Source organism: Amblyomma mixtum, unplaced genomic scaffold (assembly GCF_055824585.1).
Source record: "Amblyomma mixtum isolate Tamu unplaced genomic scaffold, ASM5582458v1 scaffold_23, whole genome shotgun sequence".
Classification (NCBI taxonomy): Eukaryota; Metazoa; Arthropoda; class Arachnida; order Ixodida; family Ixodidae; genus Amblyomma; species Amblyomma mixtum.
Genome location: NW_028317720.1, coordinates 230154 through 249813, shown reverse-complemented (window position 1 = coordinate 249813; position 19660 = coordinate 230154). Strand labels below are relative to the sequence as shown.

At 45.8% G+C, this 19660-nt stretch overlaps 1 protein-coding gene across 22 annotated transcripts in view; it reads left to right on the top strand.

The window, feature by feature from the left end:
* Positions 1-19660, top strand: part of LOC149324560 (uncharacterized) — a 109856-nt gene that overhangs the window by 71353 nt on the left and 18843 nt on the right. For 10 of the 22 annotated variants that reach the window (XM_089565332.1, XM_089565321.1, XM_089565320.1 and 7 more), the window contains 7 exons: positions 610-736; positions 1720-2284; positions 4433-4574; positions 7656-7784; positions 9756-9864; positions 16147-16257; positions 17764-17867. In XM_089565332.1, coding sequence (XP_089421458.1) covers positions 7709-7784; positions 9756-9864; positions 16147-16257; positions 17764-17867 — 400 coding nt within the window. In that variant the 5' untranslated portion in view covers positions 610-736; positions 1720-2284; positions 4433-4574; positions 7656-7708. The other 12 variants (XM_089565324.1, XM_089565316.1, XM_089565334.1 and 9 more) reach the window with 10 other exon arrangements.

Below are 19660 nucleotides of genomic sequence, written 5' to 3'. Positions count from 1 at the left end.
GTAAGACCGAAGCAAATAAATGCTGCACAATGTCAAACTTCCACCTGAAGGGGTTGCCTCCAATGCCCGCACTTTCATGGCGAGAGCAGTTTTGCGCAGTCCACCCTGTGCCGCTATTCAGCGCAACCGATCCTAGCGGCATGCCGGAGCTTATAGCTCATGCTTAATAGGCTTGAACTATATAAAGAGAAGAGTGTAGAGATAAGACAAAATTGGCGTGGACAATAAAGCACTGCCTTAAGGGGAAGATGCGATAGCTTAATGGGTTAGTTCGCATATGTGCAGGTCGTTCTCTACATTGTATTCATATATCACTGGGAGTCCTCATACCCCTCTGGCAAAGTGGAGCAGCTGCCCAGCAGTGCGCCACTGCCCGGTGATGGAAGGTGCTGCCAGCGATGGGCCTTCTGCGGGACACGTTGCTGTTCCCGAGCGACCAATTGTTAACTTCCACCTGCCTGTTCAATAAGTGACTGCCCAATGGCTCCCATCGGAAAGAGAATAATCTGACAAGCATTGATAAGGAAGGAAGACCTGCTTATATTTAACGCACACTCTTGACTGGGCCGTGATGGGCCACGCCTATTGATGTTCCGCATAATGATGCAGGTGTCAGCATCACGGAGCTGTTCCCGCGGTCGATTTCCATTGGGTCGTGTGGCATACCTGCATCGCGTAATTGCCGACTTTCCGGCGGCAGCGAGTCCTGTAGCATTTGTCACACTACTTTGACCAGGTGAGCTCTTTCCGACGTCCGGCTCTTTCGTTATTCCGATGCTTCACATTGAGTATCGCGACTGACTAATTTTATGTAGGGATCTGAAGCTAAGGCATTTTGGCGGGTCTGGATTTGCGTGCACTGTCTGTCCGCTTTATTCTCTACTTGAGCTCTAGAAGACGCATGTCACGGAGAGAGTGAGCAAAGGGAAAACAGATCGCCTTTCTGGCGCTGTTGCATTCAAGAATATGTTCACGTGCAGCAATGAATTTTTTCTCCTCTTAAGTTTAGAGAGCGAAGCACGAGCGTGATTTGTTCGAGCTCTTTGGCGATACGTCCTTAACAAATGGAAAACTTCTACTGGTTGAGTGGAAGCTTATTCGGGCCAAGAATTGCGACGTTATCTAATAAGCAGTGGCTAGTACCTAAATGTTATAAGAGTGGCTGTAATGAACACAGGTCTTCGTTGATTGTGCCTGCCCTATACATTACTCAGGTATAGACGGGGGCGCCAGAGGGTCGCGTATGCCACTTATGACTCTAGGTGAAATTATGAATGTTTATAGATAAAGCACAAAAACTGCTTGACTGTAAGCCTAGGAAAAATTCCATGTCCTTCTGTGCATTGCAAGAGAGCCTTAAAACGCGCTAGACATCGCCGCTCTTATCTTGGCGGGCGCTGCAGGAATGTGGGCAAGTTGGCATGAACTGAACTGCATAGGAGGTAGTAGCAAACAGAGATGGTAGAAGCGGCCCCACATTAAAAGCGTCTTAATGTAACCTGGAGCAATAGATTACAATATGCTTTCGTCTTCGGAAAGCCCTCAGCATCAGATCGGTGAAATTCACGCTGAAACGAACCTCCCGCAAAACTGGTCTCTGGTCGTATCATATCACCTCCCGCAGATAATGCACTTTGTTGGGGTATATTTCGTTTATCTCTTCTGTGAAACTGAGAGTTGTAGTATTTATTGCTCAATCCTCCGCTTCTTCCTTTTCAGAGATTCCAGGTAAAGAATTCACCTTTCTTCGATCTTGTAACCAAGTAAAGTTTCGGACACCGGCGCCTTGTTTTGGTATATTTGCTGTTTGTCAAAGCTTTCTCCTCCTCAGGGAACTCGTCGTTGAAGTGAGTATGAGGTCTCGTTCCTTCGCACACAGTGCCTAATGCTAAAATACGAATTCCGAAACGTATGGTTTTGGCCTCTGAAACGACTGCCCACTTAGTTTCATAGTTTCCACTAGTCCTCACCCTTCATTACCATGGGTTCCCTTTACCAGACATGAACTGCTAACACCAAATTCAGTTCTCAATGAGCACTGAAACTTCCTTGGACGTCCTGTGGACGTTTAAGACGTCGATGGGACGTCCAAGAGAATGCCAGTGGTTATTGAGTCCGTTGTGCCAATGTAACCCCGGTTTTCTTTCCTACAGATGGACCAGCCACTGAGAAGCCCGTGACAGCGGCAGCCCAGTGCGCTTTCTGTGTCGTCTGGGACGTTTCAGGGACGTATGCGTCGCGCGCGCCAGCACGGGTCAACACTAATTCAAAGTGAAAAAATTTGGTGAGGGTGAGCTTGAGTATCCTAGTTATAAATGTGCATTTAAAAGATATGGAGAAGCGAAGACAGCCTGTGCCACAAAGCATACTACCAGTGTATCCGAGCTCAAATTTTCATTACTTTTCACTGGTACATTTTTTTTCTAATATGAGCAAAGCTCACCTCGTGAAGGTGTGTGGGTGGGCCTGAAGTGGCCAAGTAAGAGGTTTTCTACGGGAACAGTTTGCTTTAATCCAGCGGACATGTTAGCTGAAAGTTGAAAAATTAAAAATGCTTCATATGCAATGCGCCTTTGCACCTCAGATAGTATCCAAAATTGAATTGCACATAAATATTCCATATATTGCTCACCTGCTAGAGCGCGCTATCTTGCAGTAAGTGAGACGCTTCGTGCAGAGCTCAAAACACATTCATAATAGTGGTTCAACAGCGCAGACAGACACAGACCAAGAAAGAGACAAGACACACACACCAGCGCTGAACTTACAACAGATTTTTTATTAGGAAGAAGCACGTCATAATATACACACACGAAAAAACAGCACACATGCGGAGGTGAATAAACTCCTAGTGCTGGTAAAAGGTAAAACCGCTTTAAAAGCACGTGTACATCCGCCGAACCGCTACCCACAATGTTGCATATTCATTTCTCGACGAGATAATATGACGGATGGCGCACTTACGCACCCTTTATCTTTCTGGATAATATGAAAGGCTTCAGCTTTCATATATGAAAGCGGTTTTACCTTTTATCAGCACTAGGAGTTTGTTGACGTTCGCATCAGCGCTAATTTTTGGTTTGTCTTTATTATAACGTGCTTATTCGTAATAAAAAATCAGTTTTAAGTTCAGCGCTTGTGTGTGTGTCTTGACTCTTTCTTCGTCTGTGTCTGTCTGCGCTGTTAAACCACCATTATGAATCCACACCAACTAGCCGAATCTGCAGATCAGAACACATGTCTAGAATGAGTCGAACTATGTTCCACAGCTCTAAAATCCAGGAAGGCAAAAAAATGTTGACAAAATCCGGTGAGGTTAACTGTGCCCGTGCTTACATCCAGACCATTTTCAGACAGATGTTATCCCTAGCTTTCACGAGTTCAGCCCGAAACGCGGCCAGAATGTGTTCTAAACAAGCGTTTTAGTCAAGCGTTTTGCCCTCTTTACCATATACCAGTGATTTTCAAAAGGTTAAGACAGATAGTCGGCCCTCAGTAATGTATCTGCAAGTCTTGTAAACGCTTGTGGGAAACCTCGTAGCGCAGGGAAACGGCAGCACCGATTTAATCACGAAAGAAATTCCTCATATGGCGTACGTAGACAAAAATTCAAATTGATCGAAATATTCAGCGCTCTTTTAGGTTATCACCTGAATTAGACCGTTGATTCGCAGCGCAAAGGGCCATGATTTACTCAATATGATTTTATAGTGTGCACGCCATGTTTTCTGGAGAATGGACAACCTCGCATGATATCATGAATGTCAGTTTACCAATATCCCTCAAAAGAAAACTAAACAGCAGCTGTATCTTATCGGTACTCCCCTATCGGGCACAAACATGGACGCTAACGAAGAGAGTTCAGCTTAAGGACTACACAGCGAGCTATGGACGGAAAAATGATAGGTATAGCGTTGAGAGATAGGAAGCGGTGGGTGCGGGTGAGGAAAATAACGCAGGTTTGGGCAGGGCATGTAATGCGAAGGCAAGATAACCGCTAGTCCTCATCAATATAACGGAATGATTTCAAGAGAAGGCAAGCCTAGCATGGGGCGGCAGAAAGTTAGGTGGGCGGATGAGATAAGAAGTTTGCGGGGATACGGTGGCCGCGGCTGGCAAAAAAAAAGGTTAATTGGAGAGACATGGTAGTCTTTGCTCTCCAGTGAGCGTTGTTAGGCTGATCATGATGATGATGATGACGATGCCTGTCGCGGTCAGTCAAAATGAAAGGGTTTAAAGGGATGTCATATCAGAGCTTACAAGTTAAAAATACATGCTCATTGGCAGTAACCAAAGGAATGTCCCTTCCAGTATCCCTGAGGGTCTTCTTCCAGTATTTGTTTGTCGTTGTTTTTCAAGCACCATTTTTGGCGTAGCGAAGATATTTTGTGAAGTATACTTGCGCCATTTGTGCACTGCACTTTGCTCACAGGAGCCGGTCGCAAACCAGCTCCCTGAATGACGGGCAGGTGGGGTGAGCTGCACCGTCTGAAGTGTGTCCGTTGCGTGGGTGCCAGAGGTCGGCCTGACCGCCACAACCGACAAGCAGGGATGAGGATGGCTTTTATTCGAAAGTATGTTGATACATTACAACTAGGCATAGTTATGCCTGCAAGAACAATGTAATATTCCTACGCAGGATACGGATACAATGAAGGCAAAACTGGAGTTAACCTGTATTGGTCGTTTACCACATCTTAATGAGAAAAAGGCTACATTCATTAAGAAATTTAAAATAACAGCCAAAAAATTAAACTCGAATGTAACCGCCGCCGATTGTTCTTTGAAAACCTGCAGTGAGGCTGGCTATTTTTTCGCATAGATCGCTGAAACTAATCGATGGGACCATTCCCTTTCATTGCTGCACTATGATGACTTGCTCCTGCTGGGTCGTGATTTCACGAGTTATAATGAATTGTTTAAAAAAACTTTCCTAGCGAATAAGCAGAGAAGAAGGGGGAGGTCACATTTTTTTCTTTTTTAAATCCCTAGAAAACAGTCGTCTCTCGTTAATACGAATGCATTGGTTCACGACCAAAGCTGTACATAAAGCGAGTGGTTCGTATAAACTCTTTAAACTGCGGCATTAACAAGCAACGCTGCAAAAAACAAAAATCCTATTGAAGATTCACATACGCTTGCTAAATAACCATGACGAAAATGTAGGCATACTCGAAGTTATTAAAAATGTTTCTTCCAAGCTCCATTTCTGCAAACACTCGCGTTTGCCATATACAAAATGCAAATGTCGTTTGAAACAACTTTTCCGATCTGTGTACTGCGAATTCCTTCTTCTTGCTATCTGAAGATACCCTTACAGCTGCCCTCGATCCCTTCGTGCATTACAGAAAGCAACTTGCAGAGAAAACCGCGATGATTGAATAATTGTTCGTCATTAGGTGAGCTGCATCGTATACACAGCTTAAGAAAAATGCAAGGCACGAAAGGATTTCAGAAGAGATGTCTTCAGCAGCATAGCCATGATACGCCCGTCCCACAACGACCCACCCGTGGCTCGTTCCGTAATCACGTGACAACCTCCAGCTCGTGGCTTGCGTTCACTTCGTCTTTGGAGTGCGCGCGAGGAGGGTAGGGAGAGTACGTGGCCACACACTCAAGCGCCCTGCCTCTCGCATAGCGCAATCTTTGGTGTCATCGGGTAGGAGACGATGCCGTAAGACACCCCAAACCCTTGTTGCTGTGTTGTTGTTGTGGCTGTAGGAAGGATGGAAGGGAAATTGCACGGGCCTGCCCACTGGCTAGGGCTGAGTCACACTCGCTGCCACATGCAGACAGAAGAGAGTTGAAAGATGTGAGAAGAAAGATTGCATGAAAAGACGGGCGTCGCAACAACCGCGTCCGCCGAAGCGACAACGCTGACTGTAAGATACCTTAAGCCCCTCCAAACGCTGCGAAACGCCTCTCGAACGCCGCACATAGCCAGGTGCCAGTAAAAGCCTGAAAACGTGCTGCGAATCTATCGTACATGTTATAAGCTTAAGACGCTGCCTGCGAGCGCACTGCCCGAGCAGCTCTGCACATCTGTGCTCACATAATTGTTGACACAGAGGGACAGCGTTTACGCCAACGGGCGTAAGATGCGAAAACCAGAGATTGGTATATCGCCTGTAGGATTTCTGCTTCTGCCCTACGCCAAACGTTTGCGTAAAACTCACTGCCAGTGAAAGATACAAAGTCTTTAGTTCAGTCTTTTTCTTTCTGGAAATCACCAACTGTACCTCAAGCACGTTTGTTCTGTTTTGTTCATTTCAACATCGTTTCTTCATGAGACTGGTCTTCAACAACACTCGGCTCCGGCAAGGCTCGATGTGCGCCCGTTTTCCTGTAATAATTCCTATTCTCTAAATAAGCTGCGAATGTAGTTTTCAATTTTTTTCCATTAATTTCACAACATACCAAAAATTAAAATTTTTAACAGGGGTGCATTTTGAAGGCAAAAGGACCTTGCGTATCATATATTGCAATTTTTTAAGATTGGCAAGTCAAGAGGTAAAAAATTGTGAAGAATAAACGAAACAAAAATCATTAAAAATTACAAATATATATAGGTATTCTTTTCTGTATACTGACCAGGAGTGACGAGGAAGTTCAACCAATGTTTGGGAACTCAGTATGCATTGTCCTTGAAGTATTTATGATTGAAATATTGTGTTGCTGCATAATCAAACGCGTGATGCGATGTCTGCTCTGCGTCTTTCCACACCGCACGCGCTGCTAAGTGATATCTGTACTCAGTCAGTCCTTAACGTAGCAGGAGCTCTAGAGAGCGTAATATTCGCAGTCAGTCATCCAATACGACTGACGCTAATGAGCGCCCAAGAATCACGGTACGAGCGCTAGAGATGAACGTCCAAAAAATGGGCTATTATTAATAAAATTGACAATTTCCCACTGCATTTTGCTGGTGTTCCGTACTAAAGATATCTCATTGCCACTGTCGAGAAAAGCATATCGACCAAATTGGCCCTTGGCCATTTTTACCGCGACCATTGTTCAATTTCCATATTACTGAGGCTTATATGCATCGAAAACGTTTGGGCCCTAAAAAAATAGTCCACAACTGGAGTCGCCGTAATAAAGAAGGTAATATTGATGGCGCAATATTTTCTTGTGTTTTCCTGACTAATCATTTTGTCTCAACAAAAAGTAGTGAACTCGCGTTGAGTGTCGCTCTCGTATTGGCATCGTGTGTGGCAGTTTCGAGGCGCCCATTTAAACAAAAGCACAGTGATAGCGTATTGCCTAAGGTGTGCTTAAACCAAACAGCCTATATCCTTGTGGGGTGCTCCTGCAAATAGCTCCGATCGTATTAAGCTATAACAAAGAAAATACTTGCCATGAAAATAATACTGTACGTGCTGCGCCTTCATGTTCATATAAGTGCGTACTGAGTTAGAAAAGTGGTACCCAGAGCACACTTTCCATTCATGTCTTCAACGATGTTGGCGAGGTAGCATACAGCGCCCGCAATTAATTCTATGTGTGTAAAGTGTCGCGTGATATGACGATGGACATTACCGCGCGCCGCTGTTCTGCTTCCAAAACATGACAGTTCGCGTGTGTTTATGCGCACCAAGGCCGATCGGCTGAGCAGCGTACAGCAGGACTTGTCGCGGCAAACTCTCTTCGTGCAGACAGCCGGGCCAGGCTGGAATCGGCGAGAATCCACTGCGCGAGCAAGTCGCCGATGAGGACAGCGCGCGATGGACAGTCGTCATCCACCAAGTGCGGGGTGTGGTCGCACTTCATCACCGATGCAGCCGGTGAGGCAAGAACGCTCACATCAGCCATTTTCGTCAGGGCAGATAATTGAGCAAGTTGGTAAACATTAAATGTGACTAACGCAATCGCTAGAGACAGTCACAAAGGGGGTAACAAAGCGTTCACTCGCAACTAGACGGTTTGTTAAGACACACAATGTGCACGGTGTCTTAACGTGTGGATTATTGAACATGCGAGTGGCCTTGTTAGGAGTGATACCTCAAGCAATTAGGTACCACATTGTTGAAACTACAGCAACACAAAGTGGGAAAAGGAACGCTCTCCGTTACTTTCTAGAACGATCGTTCTGTTCGGTGACCGAGACTAACTCTGGAAATAGTGGAAGCGCTTTTGGTATCAAAATACGGGGCTTCTTGTGTTAGTGATCTATGTGTCAGACTTTCCGCAAGAGATTTTTTAGATACCAGTATTCTATTGTTTTTTACTCATCCTTGGGCTTCGGAAAATGTAGTTTCCAACGCTACATGCATGGAGTAAGTAATTGGCGCTTCAGAAGCACCGGGACATAACAAAAAGAATTCAGTGACGGGAGGCAGGCATGAGCCTGTCTTCTGAATTTCATTAGAACTTAACATTTCCGAATGTACAACAGTCTCCCTGATGCGTAACTGAAACTGAACTGTGTGTTATTAGAAAATATGATCAGGACAGTGGCAAGTGAACCGCCAGATTTACTCACCCTCAATTCCATGCACAGCAACAAAAAGAGGGAAACTAGTCCTCTTTCTTTTGATCGAATTATGTGTATTCGTTGCATTTTCTTTTGCTGCTCTCCGCTAACCATATAAAGTGAAATTGCATGTAGCATTGTTTCCCTTGGGCTGCAATGATGGCGGCCACGTGAAGAAAACAGCAAGCCAGTCCGCGGTGGCGGAGTGGCTATGGTACGCGTGTGCTATCACGGCCGCGGCGGTGGAAATTTCGATGGAGACGAAATTCTAAAGGTCCGTGTGTTCTCCGATGTCGATTCACGTTAAAGAACCCCTGGTGGTCGAAATTTCTGGAGCCCTTCACTTCGGCGTCCCTCTAGCCTGAATCGCTTAGGGCCGTTAAACGCCCATAAACCGAACCAAACGAACTTGGAAAAGAGGAAGGTCCGTTGTTCGTTTTGTCCTCGAATGGTTCTGATCTCATCAAATCCAATGTTTTAGCATTCTAGGTAACATGCCAAAGTTATGAATAAGATCAGGTCATTCTTACCGAGTTTCCACTTGTGATCCCACTTAGAAATGGCGTATTATCAACCACCGGTAGTTGGCGGTTTCATCGCGGTTTCTTCGCAAAGCATATGAATAGTTGTATTGCGGAGTTTGCAAGAAGCTTTTAGAATTTTTTATTCGGAACATGCTTCTGAACTTGGAGACTCCGTCCGTGCTCTTCTCTCTTGTCTAACCTCTACTTTGCCTTTGCACCGCTCTGTGTGCAACGCAATGCGCTGTGCGGGGCGCCATTCACAAGTGTATAGAGTTTCCTAGGAAAGAGGTGGTCATGCTGCATTTCAATATGATTTCGTCATTCCAAGGAGTGGTCCCACATAGCGGTCCCACCGTTCGCTTCCCTTATCGTTCAGCAAATGTGCATTTAACATCATGGTCGCAACATTTCTGTTGTGATTCTTATGGAGTTGAGGTGGCACGTACATCACACTCACCAGTGCGTTTTTGAGAAGCTAGTCCGTTGTACAGAGAGCTGTGCCGACTGCTCACATGAATCGGAAGCGGGGTATCCCCAGCCGGTAGGTTCGGTGCTATGCGCGATCTAGATCTTGTTCTGGTGACGAAAACTCCGCACCACATAGGTAGTTAACCTATTTCTTTGTAGTTGGTGTCATAACTGCGGGGTCTAATTTCTTATTTCGAATGCGCGTGAATTCGAACAGACTTTCGATTCAGTGTGATCGCAGTACTGCAGCAGAGGTGCCTGTAATCCTCAAACTCCGTCTTCTCTTCCAGCAGACGGCATCCGTTTGGCGGGTCGCGTCGTAGACGCTGTGATGGCTTTCAGGCGAAAGGTACAGCCATGTGCCGAGACGGCCTGCCAGTTCCACAATCCAGTCAGCGGGTGAGTAGTTTTTAGTATCACAGTAGCCCTGCTCTGGTCGCAGGGAGCATCGTGAATCATATTTCTCCACTTCTGAATAAGTGACTGGTGTAAATATTTGTGAAATATAAGGGCGCCATTCTGGCTCAGTTCTGGCGACCCTCACTTCTTCCATCTGCACTCTTCTTCTTATCATGACTCTGTTCCCTTGTAACGAAATTTTCAGACAGTGGATAGAGGGCAGTGAGGTTATTTCTGCAGATTTACTCTCTTCTACCCCAATCTCGTTATTTCTGAAGCGCTACAAGCTCACTGCGCCTAGTACAATGCACTGAAGATTCCAGCATGATTTCGGCCTTTCGATTGGTATATTCTGGGAGTATTTTCCGTTAGTCTTCCACGGAAATTTCTGCGGGGAAGAGGGAAATTTATTTTTTGTATTTTCAGTAAGGGGATACATAAATGAAAGCCTTGTTCCTAATTCAGCATTGTTACATAAATTGAAGCGCCAAGCGTTGTGAAAATAGAGCACCTGACATTCATGGCCCTTTTTCGTTACACTGTTAAATTTGCTGGTGTACACCTCTGGATGAACGTGGCGACTAGTGGATATTGCTGTAGGTATCGAACGAGCCGCATTTCAACCGGGCTACGCGGTTATGGCCACCACGGCGCTCACATTCGCATTTGTCCAGTCAGCGTCGCTTGAATGGTTAGCGAAAATACATCAGAAGTTCAGGCCTGCGTAGCAAGCTGTCAGCTTATTGCGCATGTAAAATGGCCGTTGTCTTACCCACTAGTTGCGGAATGCGGACATACAAATCAAATGTTTCATTCCTTATTTAAGCAAAAGCACTCACGTACGAATTACCCGTAGAAAGTATCTTACACAGACTCGTGGACATAATTCAAAAGCTTTTACGCCACCAGCATAAAAAATGCTGGCGGCTTCACCGCAACTCAGCACCCGCATTGGATGGAGAAGAAATTGTGGCACTACTCGCAGCGCGTCAGAGAGCATTAGTGGAGATGTGAGCGGTGTCGGGGTAGCTACTACGCAGGGCTATTAAACCCGAAGTGTCGCAAGTCCATGTCACTGGACCCTCGAGAGCTAACTTATTACCTGAAAAGACGCTTGGAATGCATCAGGGAATACACTACCGGAGTCGTTCACCTAAGTTTTGTACAAGCTTTATTTCTGAGTGTTCAGCAAAGATTGTCGGGCTCAGTTTGGTCCAATTCGCGTTCGGTCATCATTTACGGGAGCCGCTGTGTTTGAGCCGTGCCGAAGTGAAATTTCAAGACCACAGCGGTGGCGTAGCTGTTCGAACATCCGCCACTCATGCGGGAGGAAGGGGGTGCTGTCTCCAGTGCTGTGGGCACCCACAGGTTATACAATGTGTACAACCTTTTTCTTGCCTGCTGATCGGCTTTGTTAGGGTGAGGTTCTTGGCAAATGTGCCTTTCACCCCACCTCGGTTAAAGGAAAAAAACCTGTCCGCAGATGTCCTTGCGCTTTAAAAATGTGTCATCATCATCATGAAGACAGAGTCCAGCTTTCGTGCACATTGCCCGCTTGTGTCGTCTTTCGGTGTAAGCAGCAAACACCGCGTAAACCAATGGCGATGGTTGAGTTTACATCGGCGGTGAGAACTCAGATCTTTCCTGCTCTACAGAATGACGGGATGTGGGGCGAGTTGGTGCATGCCTGAAAATACTGCAGCGCAATAGTGACAAAACAAGAAACACAAAGATTACACATGCACGTACTACCACCTATTTATGGGAAGAAAAGGGCACGTATTTATAAACCTCACTCACAATTGTAACAAGCCTCTATCGCGCTCAGCGATAGAGCCTTATCAGATGGAGAGGACATTGAGTCCAGAGAGACATGCTGACACAATTATAGATCTGGAGTGGGATGATTCCCCAGCCGTTATGTTTGGTGCAATGCCGGTCTAGATCTTGTTCTGGGGACGAAACCCCACGCCTGGTAGGTGTTTAACATGTTGCCCCGTGGTTGATATCGTAACTGCTCCCTTTGCAGTCTCGGATACAGCGACATCGTATATCGACAGGTAAACAAGCAATGAGATGGGTGTCCTTCCTTATTTCGAAAACTCGTGAGTGCGTGCAAACTGACTATTCAGTGTGATTGCAGTACTGCAGTAGAGGTGTCTGTCATCCTAAAACTCCACCTTGTCTTTTCGCAGGCAACACCAGTTTGACGGTTCTAGTCGCAGGCGCTGTGATGGCTTTAGGGCGATGCCTATAGGCGGCTGCCCAGATGGCGCGACAGCAACACTGTCCAGTTAGCGGGTGAGTAGTCTTAACCAAGCAGCAGCCTTGGGGGGAATTGGTAATTAAATTCCTTCTGTACGCTTCTTGGTCAGCGCGGCGCTGTTTCCTTTGGAAGAAATCTCCAGGCTTTGGATAAGGGCAGTGACATTATTTCTACACATTAACATGGTTTTGCCCGTCTTCATTCTTTGTGAAGTGCTACAAACTTACAGCCTTTAGCACAAAACACTGAAGATGCCAGCAGGAATATGGTCTTTCGATTGGTAGATTCCGGGCGTCTTTTCGGTTAGGCTTCCACGGAAATTTTGGGGGGGAAGAGAGAAAAATATTTTTTTGTATTTTCAGCACAAGGATACATAAAAGAAAGTATTGCTCTTATCGCAGCTTTTACCCATTAATCGAAGCACCAAGCGTTGTAAAAATGAAACACCTCACGTGCATGAACCTTTTTGCTAAACTGTTAAAGGTGCACTGAAGAGGATTCTGAACTTGTCTTTTTGCCGCGGGAACTCGATCTACACGTTCCTAGCATTCTTAGAAACTGCGACTTATTGCCCTGTGTGGCCGATTTCTCTAATTAAATCGAATTAACGTCCGGCTCCCACCTTTATTTTTTTAATTCTCCCTCGTACGGTGGGCGGAGTCGTCCAACGCGTGAAGTGCCTTTCAGCCAGCACCGTGGAGGCTTTGCTTTCGCTTTATTTTCTTTTTTAGGCTTCCATGAACAAATAGTTTCATTCGCAGATAATAAAGCCCCAAAATAAGCTCGCAGAAATAAAAATCGGCGCGGACTATTTCCTACTACGGACTACTACGTATTACTCCGTCGATGGCAGAGCGGCAAGCCGCCACGGGACTGGGTGAAAGGCACTCCACGCGTTGGTCGACTCCGCCCATCGTACGAGGGAGAATTGAAAAAAAAAAGGCGGGAGCCGGACGTTAATTCGATATAATTATGAAAATCGGCCACAAGGGCAATAAATCGAAGTTTCTAAGAAAGCTCGGAACGTGTAGATCGAGTTCCCGTGGCAAAAAGACAAGTTCGGATTCCTCTTCCGTGCACCTTTAAACTTGATGGCCTAAGCCATCAAGTTTAAAGGTGCACGTCCATCAAGATGCACGTGGCGACTAATGGTTAGTGCTGTTGGCATTTACGCGCCAAAATTTAACCGCGCTTGCGCGGTTATCACCACCACGACACACACATTCGCATTGATCCTGTCAGCGCCGCATGAATGGTTAGAGAAAATAATTTGGACGTTCAGGCCTGCGTAGCAGGCAGTCAGCCTACTCGGAAAATAAAATGACCGTTCCTGGACCCACCATGTGCGAAGTGCGCACACGCACATCAACTAAATTTCCTTATGGAGACAAAAGCACGCACGTGCGGATTGCGCGTAGCCATATTTTATGCTACGCTATTCGAGAGCTGTCACGCCACTCGCACAGGACATGCCGACTGGAATGCAACGCCTGCCTTTGATGGAGAAGAAAATGTGACGCTACTCAGCAGAAAGCTTCGAAGCACGTCAGCAAGCCTTAGTGGATGTGAGGAGTGCAAGGCTACCTACTACGCACAGTGTTAAACACGAAGTGTCTTAAGTGGGCGTCCTAATTTTTGTATCATATTTATTTCTCACCATTCAGCGAAGGTTGCCGGACTCAGTTTGGCCAATTCACTTCAATAATCGTTTGCGTGAGCCGTTGAATTTGTGAGCCGTGCCGAAGAGAAATTTAATGACTACACCAGTGGAACTGTTTTTCTTGTTGTGATGTGCCTTGTAAATATTTACTTTAATTATGTCATTGCAAAAGTATGCACCTTCCTCCTACTTTTACCTTGTATAATTATGTGTTGTTTTTTGTAATGAGAGTGTATGAAGCTCTTGCTTCTTTTGCCGCTTCTTCTGAGCATTGTGTCGGGTGCTTGGGCCCCGTCAGGCAGAGTGCATCTGCCTTTTGCCCCTGTATCCGAGAACTTGTTGTCTAAATAAAGATCTATCTATCTATCTATCTATCTATCTAACTGGAACGCAGCGCCTGGGTTAGATGCAGGAGAAAATGCAACGCTATTCGGCGGACAGCTTCGAAGCGCGTCAAAAGTAGTGGATGTGAGGGATTCAGGGCTAGCTACTACGCAGAGCTATCAAAGAGGAAGTGCCTCAAGTGGATTCACTGGGCCCACGAGAGCTAACTTCCTTCCTCAAAAGACGCTTAGAATGCTATCGGGGAATACCCTACTGGAGTCATACACATAATTTTTGCATGAGCTTTATTTCTGAGAGTTCAGCAAAGATCATCGTGCACAGTTTGATCCAATTCCGTTCAATCACCACTTGCGCGAGCCGTTCAATTTGTGAGTCGGCCCGGAGACGAATTTCAAGACCGCAGCGGTGGCTTAGTCATTTGAGCATGGGCCTCGGATGCGGGAGGTGCCGGGTTCGATACCCAGTGCCGCCGGGTATTCACCGGTGATATAATGGGTACAAGCTTCCCTGCCTGGTGTTGAGCTTTTTTATGGTGAAATGCTTGGGAAATAGGTCTTTCACCTCATCTTGAGTAAAAGTAAAACATTGTGCCGTGGCGCTCTTTGGCCACAGATTCCCTTGCACCACGAAAATTATCATCATCATCATGAAGATGGATTTCTGTCTTCGTGCAAATCGCCCGCTTGTGTCATCTGTGAGTGTCGGCAGAAAACGCCTCGTAACTCTAGAGCGATGGGTGGGTTTTCATCCGCGGTGAAAAATGAAATAGTTCCTGGTCTACAGAATGACGGGTGGGGGGCGACTTGATGCATGACTGAAAATACTGCACCGTAACGACGCCAACACAAGAACGAAAGTGACAGCACAAGCACACACTATCAAATGATTATTAAAAGGAGCACATTTTTAATCTCACTCACTATGTAAAAGCTCTCCATCGCTCTCAGCCCAGGCTGTAACGAGTGGGAACGTTTTTATAGATGCCTGTACCACCAATCATAAGTCTTCCTTATTTGGGCTCCTACGTCCGAACCTGTGTGGTAGTATTTTTTCATATGTTACTCTTTGTTGCCATGTCTTTGGTTTGGTTTGGTTTATGGGGTTTAACGTCCCAAAGCGACTAAGGCTATGAGAGACGCCGTAGTGGAGGGCTCCGGAAATTTCGACCACCTGGGGTTCTTTAACGTGCACTGACATCGTACAGTACACGGGCCTCGAATTTTTCCTCCAAAGAAATTCCACCGAAATTTTACTTTTTTTGTTCAGCTTTTGCGTTTAAGGTGATGACTGCTTTCCCTTCAGATGCATAACACTGCTTTTGCTGTGATTGTCAGACACTGTCATTGAAACATTTTTTTTTCAAGTGTTTCTTTAAGAGCTTTAAGTGCAAGAAGCATTCTGAAATTTACGTTAAGCCTTGTCGTTTGCAGATTACTTGGTACTGACCGGGCTGAGAGCGATACAGCGTACATATGCATGCTGAATAAAGGGTTTCAAATATACTCATTTACTTCTAATAAACAGTTAGTAGTGCGCGCATGTGTTCATTGTTTCTTTCTTGTGTTGTGCTAGCGGCGCAGAATTTTCAGCCAATCTTGCTGTACCCGATAGGGCTGTGCCCTACCACCTAATACATTCACTGTAACACACCCGGAACTCAAAATAACCCCACAAATTGCTGAAACTCAAAGGTTTTTTTTTCAGATCTTCAAGGCTTCTGTGGGCACATTGTACCAACGTACTTTCCGTGTGAGATATTGTGTCTCAGCGCGCACATCTTGTGTGAAGAGTCTTTTTATACTTAAAGCCTCGATCATGCACTTATTTAGAGACCTTGAAGATTCGTGTGATCACTAGATGTTTCTCTTCTTATCGTGAGCATATGTTGGAAACAATCCAACCAGGGACCGCTAGGCAACTCGTCTACAATGTTTAAATAAAAACAGATGGTGCTATTTGGCGCGTTATTGATGCTTCGCCAAGCAACTGATTGTATGCTCCACCTTCGCAGGGCACCCCTGGCGTTTTGGATGTGGCAACGCACATCGAGCTGTGGATGTCGGCTTGTCTGCACCGATCATCGCGGCCGCAGCCTTATTGCTGCATCTGGAGTTGGCTTGGTGTGAGTGAGAGGGGAGCAATCTCCGACTGAATTTTCAAGTTTGTTGTTCAGAGAGCTGCATATAATGCTTATACAGTATTGCTTCCACATTAACTTTCTTTAGTAACTGTGGTGTAATTCCAGCTCACAATCTCTATAGATATCGTTTAAGTCATCTATATAAACAGGAAATCCACAGGAATATCAACAATATACGTAACCTATCCCAATTACAGGACAGAACTCCAAGTTACCTTACAAAACACTTCGAGGATTGGTCAGTACCGATGTCACGTTCAAGTTACGGGAAACAGTGCCTTAGGTACACAATACCAACGCTTTTGAATTATTATAATTCGGTCCGTTCTGACCTCTTCACGGCACCTACAAGGACCTCCAGCAGATGTATTTGGTTTCTATGTAATGTTATCTAACCTTGCTGTTGTTTTCTGTTTTCGTTTACTGTGAATACTTATCTGTATCATATTAAATATGTATGTATGTGTGGATATCAAGAATATGTTATGTGATGCCGCCACTCTGTTGAAATAAGGGATTGTGGATCCGTAAAGCTGTCCAAAAACAGCTTTTTTCTATAATACCCCCATGTGTATTTGATGGCAAATAAAGATTTCATTTCATTTCATGATACAAAGTTGAGGATGGTGCGATTAAGTGCTCGTGAGAAGTGACCACTTCATTCAGAAAGGATGCGACACCCGGTCTTCGCCGGCTGCCGTAATAGCTTGTTGCAACAAGTCGTATTGAATAAGTGGTTCGTCCAGGAAGTAAAACCTGAAGTCTTGTATATTCAAAGTAGGAAACATGGCGTTACTGCTGTGGCCGTCGTTTCTCTTATGCACGACCGGAGGACAGGAGAGATACCATCGCCATATAATGTCCAATGTAGCCCTTTACGGGATTGTTTTGCTGGCGGGAAGTTCAGGAGAGATACAGTGCAGTATTACTGAGGATAAAAAGCGCCGTTTTCGGCAACATCCAGGGAACACTGCGAAGGAGCGTTTATGTGAAAGAATAATTGCGTCTAAGCCACACAGAGGCCACTGATTGGAGTTTAAGGGGAAAAAAGTCACATTTGGTTATTATTTTTACAGACATTCCAGATCGTATGGAATCAGACTGACATCACATTGACCAGTGTGTTATAGAGAGACCAGTGCGCGGTAGAGAGAGGTGTGCTGACCGCTCACACAAACCACGAGTGGGGTAATTCCGCAGACTAGGTTGGGGGCTATGCGCGATCTAGATCTTGTTCTGGTGACGAAAACTCCGCACCGGGTAGTTGGTTAACGCAGTGCCTGGTTTTTGGTGTCATAACTGCGGGTGTCTCATCTCTGCAGACTTGGATCCGGCAACACCCTATATCGACATGTAAACAAGCACTCAGAGGGGTGTCCTTTCGTATTTCGACAACGCGTGAAAGCGTGCGAACTTGCAACTCAGTGTGACTGCAGTACTGCAGTAGGGGTGAATATAATCCTAAAATTCCGGCTTGTCTTTTCGCAGGCACGAACCATCTGGTGACTCTAGTAGGAGGCGCTCTGATGGCTTTTCCGCGACAGGTACAGCCGTACTCATACAGCGCGCTAGTTCCAATATCTATTCAGCTGGTGAGTATGTTTTAGTATTGCAGCAGCCTTCAATCGGGTGCAAGGAGGATCGAGAATCCAATTTCTGTATTTCCGAATAAGAGGATGGAGTAAACATTTCTGACATGTGAGGGTGCCGTTCTGGCTAAGTTCTGGCGAAACTACCTAGTTCCATCTGCGTGCTTCTTGCTTACAGTGACGCTGTACCCTTTCAACGAACTTTTCAGGCAATGGCTCACGGCAGCGACATTGTTTCTACAGATTAACATGGTTTTACCTTTCTTCATTCTTTGTGAACTGCTCCAAGCTTACGGCGTTTAGCACAAAACAATGAAGGTTCCAGCATCACTTCGGCTTTTCGATTGGCATACTGCGGGCATATTTTCGGTTAGGCTTCCACGGAAATTTATGTGGTTAAGAGCCAAAAGTAATTTTCACATTTTCAGCAACTGGATACATAAACGCAAGTTGTGCTCCTAACGCAGTTTTGCCCCATAAATCGAATCACCAATCGTAGTCAAAATAGAACACCTGACATGCATGACCCTTCTTCGTTAAACTGTTAAACTTGCTGGTGTGCACCTCTGATTGAACGTTGCGACTGGTGGGTAGCGCTGTTGGTACCTAACGCGCCGGTTTCCAACCGTGGTTGCCCAGTTATCACCACCACGACGCTTACATTCGCATGTGTCCTGTCAGCGCGGTCTGAACGGTCAGCGAAAATACATCGGAATTTCAGGCCTGCGTCAGGTAGTCGACGTGTTGAGCAAATAAAATGGCCGTATCCTCACCCACTGGTTGCGAAATGCGGAGACTCACATCAACTACTTGATTCCTTACCCAAGCAAAAGCAATCACATACGAATTTCTCGCAGCCATATGTTACACAAACTTCTGAACACTATTCGAAAGCTGTTACACCACCGCCATAGCCGATGCCGGCAAGTTCACAGCAAAGCAGCGGTCGCGCTGGATGGAGGAGTCATTATGATGCTACTCGTCGGACAGCTTCGCAGCGTACCGGAGAGCCTTAGTGGATGTGAGGGGTGCGGGCGTAGCTACTACGCTGAGCTATAAAACACGAAGTGTCTCAAGTACATGTCACTGGACAGTTTAGAGCTAACTTCTTGCCTGAAGAGAAGCTTAAAATGCTATCTGGGAATACCCCGTTGATAAGTTCACGTTCTCTTTTGCATTAGCTTTATTTCTGAGAGTTCAGCGAATATTGTCGGGCTCAGTTCGGTCCAATTCGCGTTCAGTCATCATTTGCGTGAGCTGCTGTGTTCGAGCCACGCCCAAGACAAATTTCAGGACCCCTAAGGTGGCCTAGTCGTTCGAACATCCGCGTCGCATTCGAGAGGTGCGGGGGGCGATCCCCAGTGTCACCTGCTTCCCACCGGTGATACAATAGGTACAAGCTTCCCCCGGCCTGGTCCTGGCCTTTTTTACGGTGAAATACTTGGTAAATGGGTCTTTGACTCCACTTGCGCCCTTTCGCCATAAAATTTCATCATCATCATCATTAAGACGGTGTTCAGCTTCCGTGCACATCGCCAACTTTTTCCATATTTCGGTGTCGCAAGCAAACGCCACGTAACTCAACAGCAATTGTTGAGTTTTCATCAGTGGCGAAAAATCGAATAGCTCCGGCTCTACAGAGTCACGAGAAGTGGGGCGAGTTGGTATATATCTGAAAATACAAGACAGAAAAACAGTTGCGCACACTACCAACTGTTGAATGAAAGAAAAGGGGCATATATTTAGCCCTCACTCACCATGTACCAAAGCTCTATCGCTCTCAGTCCCGTCAGTAA